This window comes from Corythoichthys intestinalis, chromosome 22 (assembly GCF_030265065.1).
Source record: "Corythoichthys intestinalis isolate RoL2023-P3 chromosome 22, ASM3026506v1, whole genome shotgun sequence".
Classification (NCBI taxonomy): Eukaryota; Metazoa; Chordata; class Actinopteri; order Syngnathiformes; family Syngnathidae; genus Corythoichthys; species Corythoichthys intestinalis.
In genome coordinates this window covers 28,564,999-28,578,479 of record NC_080416.1, presented here as the reverse complement: position 1 = coordinate 28,578,479, position 13,481 = coordinate 28,564,999, and the positions used below count along the sequence as shown (strand labels likewise).

At 39.7% G+C, this 13,481-nt stretch overlaps 1 protein-coding gene across 12 annotated transcripts in view; it reads right to left on the bottom strand.

The window, feature by feature from the left end:
* pleca (plectin a) overlaps window positions 1–13,481 on the bottom strand; it is a 267,011-nt gene that overhangs the window by 18,121 nt on the left and 235,409 nt on the right. For 10 of the 12 annotated variants that reach the window (XM_057827668.1, XM_057827670.1, XM_057827676.1 and 7 more), the window contains 7 exons: window positions 11,775–11,900; window positions 11,537–11,689; window positions 9,567–9,721; window positions 9,372–9,498; window positions 4,883–5,066; window positions 4,706–4,726; window positions 24–181 (listed from right to left, as the gene is read on the bottom strand). In XM_057827668.1, the coding sequence (XP_057683651.1) occupies window positions 24–181; window positions 4,706–4,726; window positions 4,883–5,066; window positions 9,372–9,498; window positions 9,567–9,721; window positions 11,537–11,689; window positions 11,775–11,900 (924 nt within the window). The remainder of the gene's footprint in view (window positions 1–23; window positions 182–4,705; window positions 4,727–4,882; window positions 5,067–9,371; window positions 9,499–9,566; window positions 9,722–11,536; window positions 11,690–11,774; window positions 11,901–13,481) is intronic. The other 2 variants (XM_057827669.1, XM_057827674.1) reach the window with 1 other exon arrangement.

Genomic DNA, 13,481 nt, shown 5'->3' with positions numbered 1-13,481 from the left:
CCGCAAACATTTCGGATCTTCACCATCTGCTCGGTGGTCTTCAGGGCGCAAGCTTTGAGCGGTTCTTTGTCTGCCAGCTGGCGAAGTCGCGTCACTGTTCGGTTTTCGCAGCCCTCCAGTCTCAGGCGCAATTCCTTGAGTTTCGTCAGGTAAAGCCTGCACACAGACTCATCCTGTTCTCCTGATGGGAGGTAAAAAATAGGTAGGCGCAATTAGCATCCTTCTGTCAAATCCATGATGACTTTGGATGGAAGATACTATATTTTCCAGACTATTAGTCGCACTTTTTTGCAAGATTGAGAGTTTGCTAAAGAAGTACTGTAATGTTTTGTTGTATACACTAGTTATTTGACTTAACTCAATGGGTCGAAAGATTTTTAACTCTCCCAGTTAAAATGGATTGGACGTCAAGTGCCTTCAATGGCACTAAAGCAGTGAATAAGTTAACATGCTACATGTTGTTTTCCTTTTTCTTGTTATTACTTAAATAAAATAAAGTGACTTATACTCCAATGCAAAGTGCTGTTTTCATCAAGGATGACTATAACGCAAATATTTTATTAACAAACCAGTTGTTTTTGGCAGCACTTTTAATTTTTGTCTGTCTTTTGGACGAAAACACTTATGACTTAGTCATATTTTAGTAATTTCAAAATGTCTTCGTCTTCATCTAGTTTTAGTCGGCAATTCTCAAAACTTTTTCGTCTATAAACTTCAAAAGTTTTAGTCCATGAATATATAAATAAATAAAATAGGGCTGTCAAAATTATCGCGTTAAGAGGCGTTAATTAATTTTTTAAATTAATCACGTTAAAATATTTGACGCAATTAACGCAGATGCCCCGCTCAGACAGATTTAAATGACAGTAGAGTGAAACGCTCACTTGTTGTGTTTTATGGAGTTTTGCCGGCCTCTGCTGGCGCTTGGGTGCGACTGATTTTATAGGCTTCAGCACCCATGAGCGTTGTGTAAGTAATTATTGACATCAACAATGGCGGGCTACTAGTTTATTTTTTGATTGAAAATTTTACATATTTTATTAAAACGAAAACATTAAGAGGGGTTTTAATATAAAATTTCTATAACTTGTACTAACATTTTTCTTTTAAGAACTACAAGTCTTTCTATCCATAGATCGCTTTCACAGAATGTTAATAATGTTAATGCCATCTTGTTGATTTATTGTTACAATAAACAAATACAGTCCTTATGTACCGTATGTTGAATGTATATATCCATCTTGTGTCTTATCTTTCCATTCCAACAATAATTTACAGAAAAATATGGCATATTTTATAAATGGTTTGAAGTGCGATTAATTGCGATTAATTACGATTAATTACTTTTTAAGCTGTAATTAACTCGTTTGACAGCCCTAAAATAAAAAGTTTCCCACAATTTTGAATGAACATGACAGGCGATCACATAAGTGTAGAGTCTACAAGGACATCACCATTTTCATTATGATAATACACACTCAGCAGGAAAACAGCACATTATTAACAATTAAACTCATCTGGAACTGTATGTAAAATGTTTTCCAAGAGTTCCATGAGTTTAAGAAGACACCGAGTCGCCGCGCTAAATGCTAACGCGAACGCTAATTCTAGCATGAACGCTGTGCTAACGCTACAAGTTAGTTTAGTGCAGGGGTGTCCAAACTTTTTGCAAAGAGGGCCAAATTTGGTGTGGTAAAAATGTGGGGGGCCGACCTTGGCTGACATCCTTTATGTAGAACAATATATTTAAGCAAATTTTAGCAAGCCATTCTGTGTGTCACATATGCTTTATTGTTTTTTTAAATTAATACATTTCCACAATCTCACAACTAGCCTTTGTGGCGTTCTCTTTCGACTCTCAGGCTCTTGCGAAATACTGCTGCTGTGAAATTAAACTAGCTTCAACTTGCTTCAATTTCTTGCTAGTCGCTACGTATCTTCCCTGTAATCTTGTCTTACATGCCAGTGTGTCTTGTTCAGTAATATCGCCTCACATTTAACTCTTTAAAAACAGCGACTGTCTCTTTGCAAGTGAGTCAGACAGTTGTTGCGTATTTTAGTGAAGAAATAGTCCAATTTCCACCTATCTTTGAAGCTCCAGCCGTCGCAGTCAACTTTCTTTTTTTGTTGATTGTCGCCATTTTAAACAATTGGGAGTAAAGGGTCACACGGGGGAATGTTGCTTAGAGTGCCGCTGCCTTTTCGTGGGTAAATGAGGAGCAGCATTTAGTGTGTAAGATACTTCATATGCTGGTAGCAGTACTGCTGACCAATTTATTAAGTTTGTGGGCGGGCCAGACGTTATTGATTTTATGACAGAGGCTGGGGGTCGGATGAAATTTGACCACGGGCCGCATTTGGCTCCCGGGCCGGACTTTGGACATGTCTGGTTTAGTGTGTTATGATCAGAGCACCTCACATGAGTGACATGACCAAACACAGCTAAATGCGTGCTAACTACACATAAAATAAGAAAATATCACACATTGTGAATTCATGACGGAAACTGGTGAATTTTCATCTCGTTCTCGTGTCGTCAGACGACAACTGGGATCCATCTCATCTCCATCCGTCATCGTGACATCATCATCACGAAAATATTGTTTGTTGACGAAATGTTTTTGTTATCGTGATTGATAATTATGAAATGGTTATTAAATATTTGCTTTTACCAATAAATGCTCATAATAAAGTATTGATTGCCATAATAGGATGTTCCATGATTGATTGCCGTAAGAGACATTTTTGTGATTGATAACTATAGACATGTTTAGTTCTTGATAAAACTGCCTTTTCATTCTAACCGGTTTAAAGTGGCCGGCCCAGGTTCCACAGGTGAACCTCAAGGACAAGCCACAGGCATTGAGATCTAAACTGTCTGGGACATTTAAGAAATCATATTGTTGCAATTTATTACTTGCCAAATGCTATTGCTTCATGAAATGTATTTGATGTGATAGTTATTGAGATGTTTGTTATATAATTGCTCTAATCAATAGCTGCTCGCAATGAAGAAATGCTTTTGCTCATTTGTTAATGTTTTGTCTTGAAGAAGCCTCGAGGAGGCCTCTTGCCTGTTCAAGGACAAGCAGAAGAGGCATTTTTGCTTTGCTGAAATGTGCTGACACACATGTATATAATTCCACCTACATGCACACACATAGCCATACAAAGACAAGGGGTGTCGCCAGCTTGCTCCCCCTTTCCCTTTTAGGGCAAGACACCCGTCTGTTGCTACGGCCATCCCAAATAAAAAGCCAGGTGAAGGAGGTGCTAGTTAGAACGATTGCGGAAGCTGTATTTTGTAGTCCATTGTATAGCTTTCCTCCTTCTCCTTGCAAGCTTTTCAACTAAATTGAGTGCCTTCTCTCCTTATTTTGGGTAATATTATAAATGTCTACCTATGGATTCGTATTTGAACGTGACAGTTATCGTTGATGAAAACAACACTGCAATAAACAAAGTTTTTCGTGACAATGACGAGACGATAGTGAGCTAAAAACGTGTTTTGACAGACTGAAACATAACAAGACTAATGCTAGTTTTTGTCTGATGAGACGACAATGTGAAGAAAATGCTCGATAGTTTCCGTCAATGTTCAAAATGTGTGACATTTTATCAGTAGGTAGCTTGCACCGTATTCAGTGTCTGGTTGTGTCACTCATATGACGTGCTACTGCTCTCCAGTCTCCAGGCTTGCATACATGGTAAGACTTGCTTACATTTCTTTGCCAGAGAGAATATGCAATGTTGCTTTAGCTAAGTCTGTGCTGAGTGATTGTCACACGCTAAATGTAACTTGTAGCGTTAGCATAGCATTCGTGTTAGCATTAGGCTAATGCTAATGGCAAGCGTCCTCTTAAACTCTCTGACAACTTCTTTAACATACACTTTGTGGCGTCCAGGTGGGTATAATTACTTGAAAATAACGTACTGTTTTCCTGTCGAGTGTGTATTTACACCAAATTGGCGTTGTCCTCATTGACGCTACAATATGTGATCGTCTGTCAATGTTCATTCGAAATAGTTGGAAACCATTATTTATTTTTGGAGTCAATTCTTTAAATTTTGCAGACGACAACATTTTTAGTAATGCTGACTAAAAACGAGACTAAATTAGTCTTACGTTTTCCCCAACAAAAACTAGACGAAGACATATTTTCAGATGACTAAACCATGACTAAGACTAATAATGTTATTGTCCAAAAAACTAAAACGAAAATTGAAAGAGCTGCCAAAAACAACATTAAATGCGACTTACAGGTGTACATGATTTTTTTATTTGTGTGTCTTTTGGCGAGTGCGACTCAATAGTCCAAAAAAATATGGTAAATAGCTGTAACAGGATTAAACATGCCCTTGATTCACGTTAAATCATGTGAGAGATTCAGAGTGATCAATTGACTTCATGCGTGATTAGACGGTCCTCCGTGCGGAGGGCCATTGACATTCAAAGCCATGACGAGTGCGATTAGAAGAAAAATTCAGTGAAGATGATGATGATTGGTGAGGTTAATTAGCGGATGGAATTTGGCAGCACGACAACAGACAATCCTGCCTTGGCAATCACGAGCCACAACACACACTCTGAAAGTACAGACGGACACAATTTGACCAGACAGTAAAACATACAGGGACACAAAACAACACACTATCTTCCACTGGCACATTAGGAGCGACACTGGGATGTAGTCAAGCACCTTACCCGTCTTGGGTGGCACGTAGCCTGAAATTTGAAGCCAACAGTCAACTTATTCATCAATCGTGAACCAATGTGTTTGACCGATTGATGCGTTTATGGTCTTAAACAAAAAAATGAATTCCAGATGCTTTGCTAACCAAAAGCAGCCACGTGGTGTGGTAACACAAAAGACAAACTCACCTTGTTCTGCGGTGCTGACCAGAGTATTATAGTGTTGATTGGCCTTGTTGTAATTGGACTCCACCTGCATGCGGTCTTCGGCCCCAAAAGCCTGCGAATCCTGGCTGTCCCTCAGGAAGTCCTGATAGTGCTGCTCCAGGTTCCTCAGGGCCAGACGGTACTCCTCCACTGTCAGGGTCTTGAACTGGAAAAAAGAAGCTGTGTGAGAATCAACCATGGTACTGCATTTGGAAATACGAGTAGTCCCCGAGTTACGATGTACTAGACTTACATGATTTTGACTTTTTTTCTACTAATAATTAGGGCTGTCAAAATTATCGTGTTAACGAGCGGTAATTAATTTTTTAAATTAATCCCGTTTAAAAAATTGACGCAATTAACGCACTTGGCCCAGCTCAGACAGATTTAAATGACAGAGGAGTGAAAGGCCAACTTGTTAATTGTGTTTTGCGGAGTTTTGCTGCCCTCTGCTGGCGCTTGGGTGCGACTGATTTTATAGCGTAAGTAATTATTGCCATCAACAATGGCGGGCTACAAGTTTATTTTTTGATTGAAAATGTTACAAATTTTATTAAAACGAAAACATTAAGAGGGGTTTTAATACAACATTTCTATAACTTGTACTAACATTTTTCATAAAGAACTACAAGTCTTTCTATCCATGGATCACTTTAACAGAATGTTAATAATGTTAATGCCATCTTGTTGATTTATTGATATAATAAACAAATACAGTCCTTATGTACCGCATGTTGAATATATATATCCATCTTGCGTCATATCTTTCCATTCCAACAATAATTTACAGAAAAATATGGTATATTATATAGATGGTTTGAATTGCGATTAATTGCGATTAATTATTTTTAAGCTGTAATTAACTCGATTAAAAATTTTAATCGTTTGACAGCCCTACTAATAATATTTACTTTTTTTTGTGATGCATGCCTTTATCTTGGCGCAGGAAATGTAGAGCACGTAGTATTAATGGCGTTCGAGCAGAGGTGGGTAGAGTAGCCAAAAATTTTACTCAAGAGTACCGTTATTTCAAAATAATATTACTATAATATTACTTAATATTAAGTAACAGTAGTCATCCAAAACATGTACTCAAATACAAGTAAAGTATCCAGTGAAAAAAAATACTCAAGTAATGAGGAACAATTTGAGTAACTGTTTTTGTTGGATTTTTTTTTTTTAAAACAAATGTTTTTTCCTTATCTTATCTATATGAACTATTCTTATGATACAGCACACTAACCCATTACATAACCACATTAAGCCAAAAAAAAACAGTACAGAAGCATTATTCATCCAAAGAGCATGAGTGCCCTGCCCTCTAGTGGAGAAAATAGTTCCTAGTTTGAATAGTGAATACTAGAGGTGTGCAAAATTTCCGATTCTTAGATTATTCGCGATTCGGCCGTGGAAGATTCGAGAACGATACACAAACATCCAAATTCCGATTATTGAAATATGCCAAGTAAAGCGGAAGTACGACACACTCAGCGCGCCGCGCGGGCTTCGGGACGGAATGGAGCGGGAGTAGCTAAACATTATGCTTCTCATTAACCGGCCCCTCGGGTAATGTCAACGCTCAACTCACGGCTCTAGCTCAACTCATGCCACGAGATAAAAAAACACAACAACATACCTGCCTGCTGCCGAAAAGCTGCTACAAGTACAGCTTAGCTACATTATGTTACGGTAGATATCATTTATATAGGACTAGATGGATTATAGACTCGGTAGCGGTAGCAGCACATCTGCAAAAAGCTAGATGCGGGCGTTAGTAAACGGCCGCCATCTTAAAGCAGTAAACTTCCCTGCAATGCTGTTGTAGCGAACCTTCCAAGCAAACCTAATTAACTTTTTATCTAAAATACTCCTAAATCGGTAAAATATTGACTTGAATCCATCTTTAAAATAGTTTAAAAACTTTCACATGTCAAAAGTAGACAAAAGGGAAATTATGGAATAACGGGAGCAATTTTAACAACTTTAACGGTTGATTCACAACATTAAATTAATTGAATGTAGTTTAAAGCTGCTGATACAGAATGGGGACTGGAGTTTTTTTTATTTAATGTTATTTTTGTATATTTGTTTACTGCTATATGTTAACTTGATACTGAAATAGTAGTTTGGTTTAGCCTGAGAGTATTTTTGAACAATTTTGGAACAAATGTACAAAACTTTATTAAAAAAAAAAAAAAAAAAAAAAAAAAAAAAAAAAGGGGGGGGGGGTGCATCAATAATCGTTTTATAATCGAATCGGAGCCTCGTAATCGTAATCGAATCGTTAGGTGCCCAAAGATTCCCAGCTCTAGTGAATACTGTAGTTCCTTCGTAGTTACTATTATGTAATTAAAAGGAACATATCTCCGGTTTTCCATGGTCAATCATTGCCAAATAAAAACTGGGAGAAAGTTTTAAATCTGCACTTCTGATTCATGTTGAGGGCAGCACTCTGTCAAATACTTCACCTGTTACGGTGCTTTAAAGACGTGTGATTAAACAGGCTGGCGTGATCATAGAACGGTGCGCTTGCGTCTGATTGGTGTAATGGAGTCATGTGATTATTGTTGCGACGTCTCATTGGTGAAATTAGTAGCGCTACTCTTGGCAATTGCATCGCTAGCAAAAAAAATCTAATATCTAGAAGACTCGTGTAGCTAGCGTAACGTTTTTTTCTTCACAAGTCTACTCAAGTAAAAGTTAAAAGTATGGCTTACTAAAACTACTCTTAGAAGTACATTTTTCTCGAAAAGTTACTCAAGTGAATGTAATGGAGTACATTAATGCGTTACTACCCACCTCTGTGTGCGAGTAAAAGCGCATATTCACACGAAGAAGAACGTTTTTGAGCGCACGCGCGCACATGAGATAGTGGGCATTTGCTCCCACGAAGAAGTCGCGCAACCGAGTGAGAGAGAGAGGGGTAAGCAGCTGCAAGCCTGTGCGCACAATTGTTGCTTGTGAAGCATCCACTGAGGCGACACCTGTATATAATACCTTTTATACTGTTTATTGTGTGTTTTAAATTGTGGTCGAATGCTTGGGGCGAGTTTATGTGATTGTTTATGATGATGTGCGGACGGTAGTTGATAGATGCTAATCATTTGTATGGATTGTTATTGCTGTACTAGCAGCTAATTATAACCACAAATCTGAATTGCTGCTATTGAAGATGCAGCTGATTTAATTTCATTTTTTATTTTAGTTAATTCTGTAAGTGTTGATATCATGAGCAGCTGAATAAAGTCAGCAAACCACACTTAAGTCTGACATCGTTAATTTGGAGCTTAGGTCGCTGTGTAGTTGGGACTTAGCGCCAACATCTTGGTGAGGACCGTACAATGACGTATAATACATGGTTTTGGATAGTTGTTTTGAGATTTAGAGGGTATTTAGGGGTGCTTAAAGGGTTAATTCCGACATATGAGAGAACCGGGACTACCTGTACAGTGGTGCCTCTACTTATGAACATCAATACAGAGGGAACTTTCAGGTTACAACACGCCTCAACGGGAAAATATTGTCTCTTGTTACGAAAGAAATTTCAGGATACGAAAGGCAAAAATACAGTATGGGCTGCTACTCGCAACTTTTAGAGTTTACTGAACGTAGCATACTTAGAGCTGCTCTGCCATTGGCTATTGCCAAGCATCTTTCTGGCATCCAGATGGCTGAGAGGGACCTCTACTGTATGTGTAGGTGTGTATCCCAACATCCTCTATATTCGCCCCTCGGGCCATGAGATGTTCCGACAGCTTTACGTGCATGTATTAACTTTTAGTATATACTCTATTCTTTGTTTTTTACATTATACACAACTCAATTTTATGTTTATTGTGCAATAATCTAATTGTAACATGTATTTGTTACATGTTTAGATGCGTTTTTATGCTGATTTATGTCTGAATTTTGGGGGGGTTTGAAATGGATTAGGGCATTTACATGGGAAACGCATCTGTACTACTTGTTCCTTAATTACATAAGTAGAGGTACCAATGTATGTTGAACTCACCACCAATAAGAGACACAGCTAGGAGTCACCAACTGTAAATTTGGTCCAAGGGTTCACTTTAGTCACATTTCATTGTACTGTATTGCTTTCTGAACAAAAATGAATAAAAATAACACTGGGCAAAGCAATTTTTTAAATTGTTTTTGTCTGTATGACAGCAATTTCTAACTCATTTTTGGGTGCAGAATCCACAACTGATTTGAGTTTTCTCGATCATGCCAAGTTTGTGAATTATAGTATCCCTGTTTTCTTAAAATATGAAAAACACGTTATGTAACATTCAGTAAGTACTTTTGCCAAAAAAAAAAAAAAATTACAGTATATAAAAAATTTTTTTAGTCATCAAACCAGATCACGTGTTCTGGTACACTGCCCTTTATATTGAAAGATTTGCTTTGTTTAGGACACAAATGAGGCTATTCAGACATGGACCACCCCTGTAGGGACTATTGGCGTTACCATGGAGATGTTCCAGGTCTTGATGATGTGAATGTCTCGCATGAGGTATTGCCAAGATAGGAGGCTTCTCAGATCCACAAACAAGCTCTGCCACATTGTATGCAACTTCTGCAGGTTCCCATCCAGCCTGAGAATAAGGGACAACAAAGGTCAGTGGGCATTGTAATTGCCATGGTGACGTCCTGGCATCCTCACCCGGCAACACTGTTCACAGCGTCCTTGTTGGTGGGTGGCACCAGGAAGCAGATGGATGGCACCGTCGCTTCGCTGCCCTGACGGTTGAGCACTCGCCACTTGTAGGGTTGGGAGTTGTTGAGCAGTGCGCACTCATCTCCACGATGGACTGTAATCTGATAGAAAGCAGCATGAACTACCAGCCCCATCTGCTGCTTGATAGGTAGCATTGCAGGTTGGCACAGACTAAGGGTTCTGAACAACTCACTAGGACATGCAGGGAGACACTTGGACATTTTCACATACTATTAAAGCAGACACCCGGACAGGGGTCCCCAACCGCCGGGCCGCGGACCACTAATACTACAGGATAGAATGTCGTCATAGAAATCCATTGATTGGACTGCTAGCAGTCCATCTTGTTTTGTATATCTATGTGCGCTTGTCCTCGATGATAATGTATGACGTCGGGCAGGCGCATCACATTTATTCCCGGAAATAATTAGCCCCCACACTAGAATGACTGAACAACAGACGTCTTTGGAGAGATTTTTTACAGGGAAAATGGCACCTGACGAGCCAGAAGATGAGCCTACAACCTCGGAGAAAACAAAATCTACGCAACTTCCCAATCATTAAAGACCCACGAACTGCGAAGGAGTGGATTCGTGACCCGTTTGTGAATAAACCGAATGATTCGAGCATGTCTGTGCAACAGGAGGATCAGCTTGTAGAGATCACAAATGACAGTGACCTTAAACGCACATTTCAGACAACCACTCTACCGAGGTTCTGGATTAAAGTCATTCCGGAATATCCTGACATCACTAGGAGAGCACTGAAAATCGTGCTACAATTTCCAACATCGTATCTTTGTGAAGCGGGCTTCTCTCACTCTCCCATCACCGAAACAAGCTCAGGCCTCCCAATGATTCAGCGGCTGAGTTGTATTTTCCCTGCACTTAACACGAAGGGGCTAAAAACAAATGTTATTTTATATTTGCTGTATTTTTCTGCCGCACATTGCCGGTGTTCTGACAAATTTGGCATGCGCGTAACGTTAAAAATGGCCACGAATGCAGCGATTCCAAAGTGAACCCTACAAACTTTCCTTAAAGATAGGAATATTAACTTACGTTTGCCATGTTAGCTGCACAAAACAACTGCACGCAGCTCTCTCGCCGTGTCGTTAAGCATTAATTTACGCTATTTTCGTGTTGCACACGTATGTTTATGATGTATATAGTTTTTTAGCACCGTTGGATAACATTGAGAGTCCAACTAAATATAAAAGAGGGCTTTTTCACTGCCACAAAAGCTTTGGGAGCAAAGTTTTATAAGGGTGCAAATTTGACAGAACACCGGTCCGTGAAAAAAAGACCCAAATCACACCGGTCCATGGTGCAAAAAAGGCTGGGGACCCCTGCACTAGGACATATGTGGCACATTCCAATGTCAAAATGAGATCTGGCGCCCTCAAGATGCAACTTTTAGACTTAATCAACAATTATGGTTGAACACTTACCTCAAACACTTTCACTGTAAGGTTTATGTCCAACATTGTGTTAGCTTTTGTAAGCAGACCCAGCATGAATATTTAGAAAACAACTAAAAAGATTTTTTTGCCTGTTTTGATGTGACAATCTTTACACATATTGGCTACTAAATGCAATACCACAGATGTGACGTAGTGGTACCCATTTCATTAATGATCAAAATGACAGTAAGAAATAAAACGTAAAAACAAAAATAAAACATTGTCGCTAGTGAAGTTCTAAAGGCTAACGTCTCATCTTTATTGGCCATTTTCTTATTATAATATTCACTAATTACTATCTGGTTTTGGTGGAATGGCTTTCATATTACAACAGTAAAAAGAAACACCCACTTGGGACTTATTAAGACACTCCGCGGAACACTATAAACAATGGGAAACATTTGGGAGAAGAATGACAAATAACAACACACTTAAAGAGCTTGTCTTTGATTACCTCCATTTGCTTGAAGTCGCAAACAGCCTGAATGGGCAGCTTGCTCTTGATAGCAGTAGCCGGGTTGCGTGGCTTCAATTGCACCACAGTTTTGGCTCGCCGCTTTAGACCTTCCAGGTGAGTTTGAAACTCGCTCAGCTGCTCTTTCTCATCCTGCAGACCATCAGCGACACCATAAAGAGGCAACATATTTTCAGGTTGAGACCAAAATTAGCGGTTATTCAAAATATTATCATACGGCTGCGTCCTGCAGGAGGTCCTCCAGCCTGGTGACGGTGACGGAACGGTCGCACGTGTACTTCCTTTTCATGGTGTCCTGCATCTTCTTCAGCTTGTCCTCAGCCTCTTTCACGTCGGCAAAGAACTGGAATGAAAGAAAATTTTGCTGCGTTAAGAAAATCGGACATTTTGAGAAGTGTATGCCCAAAATAACATTATTCTAGCATATACACAATAAAGAACCAATATTACATAAATGATTGTGTAAGTCAGGTGGAGGCAAATGGGGTTGTTTTTCCAGACAGGCTTTCATTCATACTGTACATACAAAATTACATGCTTTTATTTTGACATTTGTGATTTGTGTCACTATTGCACTTGTCTCACTTTCGTGTCTGCAGTTACATTCGTTCATTCGCCCCTTTCCCGTCAAAATGGACTGGACGTTCGGTGCAGTCAATGACAGCCAATGAGTTAACAAGGAAGTGACCAAAAAAATCAACAGGGAGCCAAGTACAGTGGGGCAAATAAGTATTTAGTCAACCACTAATTGTGCAAGTTCTCCCACTTGAAAATATTAGAGAGGCCTGTATTTGTCAATATGGGTAAATCTCAACCATGAGAGACAGAATGTGGGGGGGCGGGGGGGCGGACAGAAAATCACATTGTTTGATTTTTAAAGAATTTATTTGCAAATCATGGTGGAAAATAAGTATTTGGTCAATACCAAAAGTTCATCGAAATACTTTGTTATATACCCTTTGTTGGTAATAACGGACGCCAAACGTTTTCTGTAATTCTTCACAAGCTTTTCACACACTGGTATTTTGGCCCATTCCTCCATGCAGATCTCCTCTAGAGCAGTGATGTTTTGGGGCTTTCGTTGGGCAACACGAACTTTCAACTCCCTCCACAGATTTTCTATGAGGTTGAGATCTGGAGACTGGCTAGGCCACTCCAGGACCTTGAAATGCTTCTTACGAAGCGACTCCTTTGTTGCCCTGGCTGTGTGTTTGGGATCATTGTCATGCTGAAAGACCCAGCCACGTCTCATCTTTAATGCCCTTGCTGATGGAAGGAGATTTTCAGTCAAAATCTCTCGATACATGGCCCCATTTATTCTTTCCTTTACAGAGATCAGTCGTCCTGGTCTCTTTGCAGAAAAACAGCCCCAAAGCATGATGGTTCCACCCCCATGCTTCACAGTGGGTATGGTGTTCTTCGGATGCAATTCAGTATTCTATCTTCTTCAAACACGAGAACCTGTGTTTCTACCAAAAGCTCTATTTTGGTTTCATCTGACCATAACACATTCTCCCAGTCCTCTTCTGGATCATCCAAATGCTCTCTAGTGAACCGCAGACGGGCCTGGACGTGTACTTTGTTCAGCAGGGGGACACGTCTGGCAGTGCAGGATTTGAGTCCCTGGCGGCGCATTGTGTTACTGATAGTAGCCTTTGTTACTGTGGTCCCAGCTCTCTGTAGGTCATTCACTAGGTCCCCCCATGTGGTTCTGGGATTTTTGCTCACCGTTCTTGTTATCATTTTGACGCCACGTGGTGAGATCTTGCATGGAGCCCCAGATCGAGGGAGATTATCAGTGGTCTTGTAGGTCTTCCATTTTCTAATAATTGCTCCCACAGTTGATTTCTTTACACCAAGCATTTTACCTATTGCAGATTCAGTCTTCCCAGCCTGGTGCAGGTCTACAATTTTGTCACTGGTG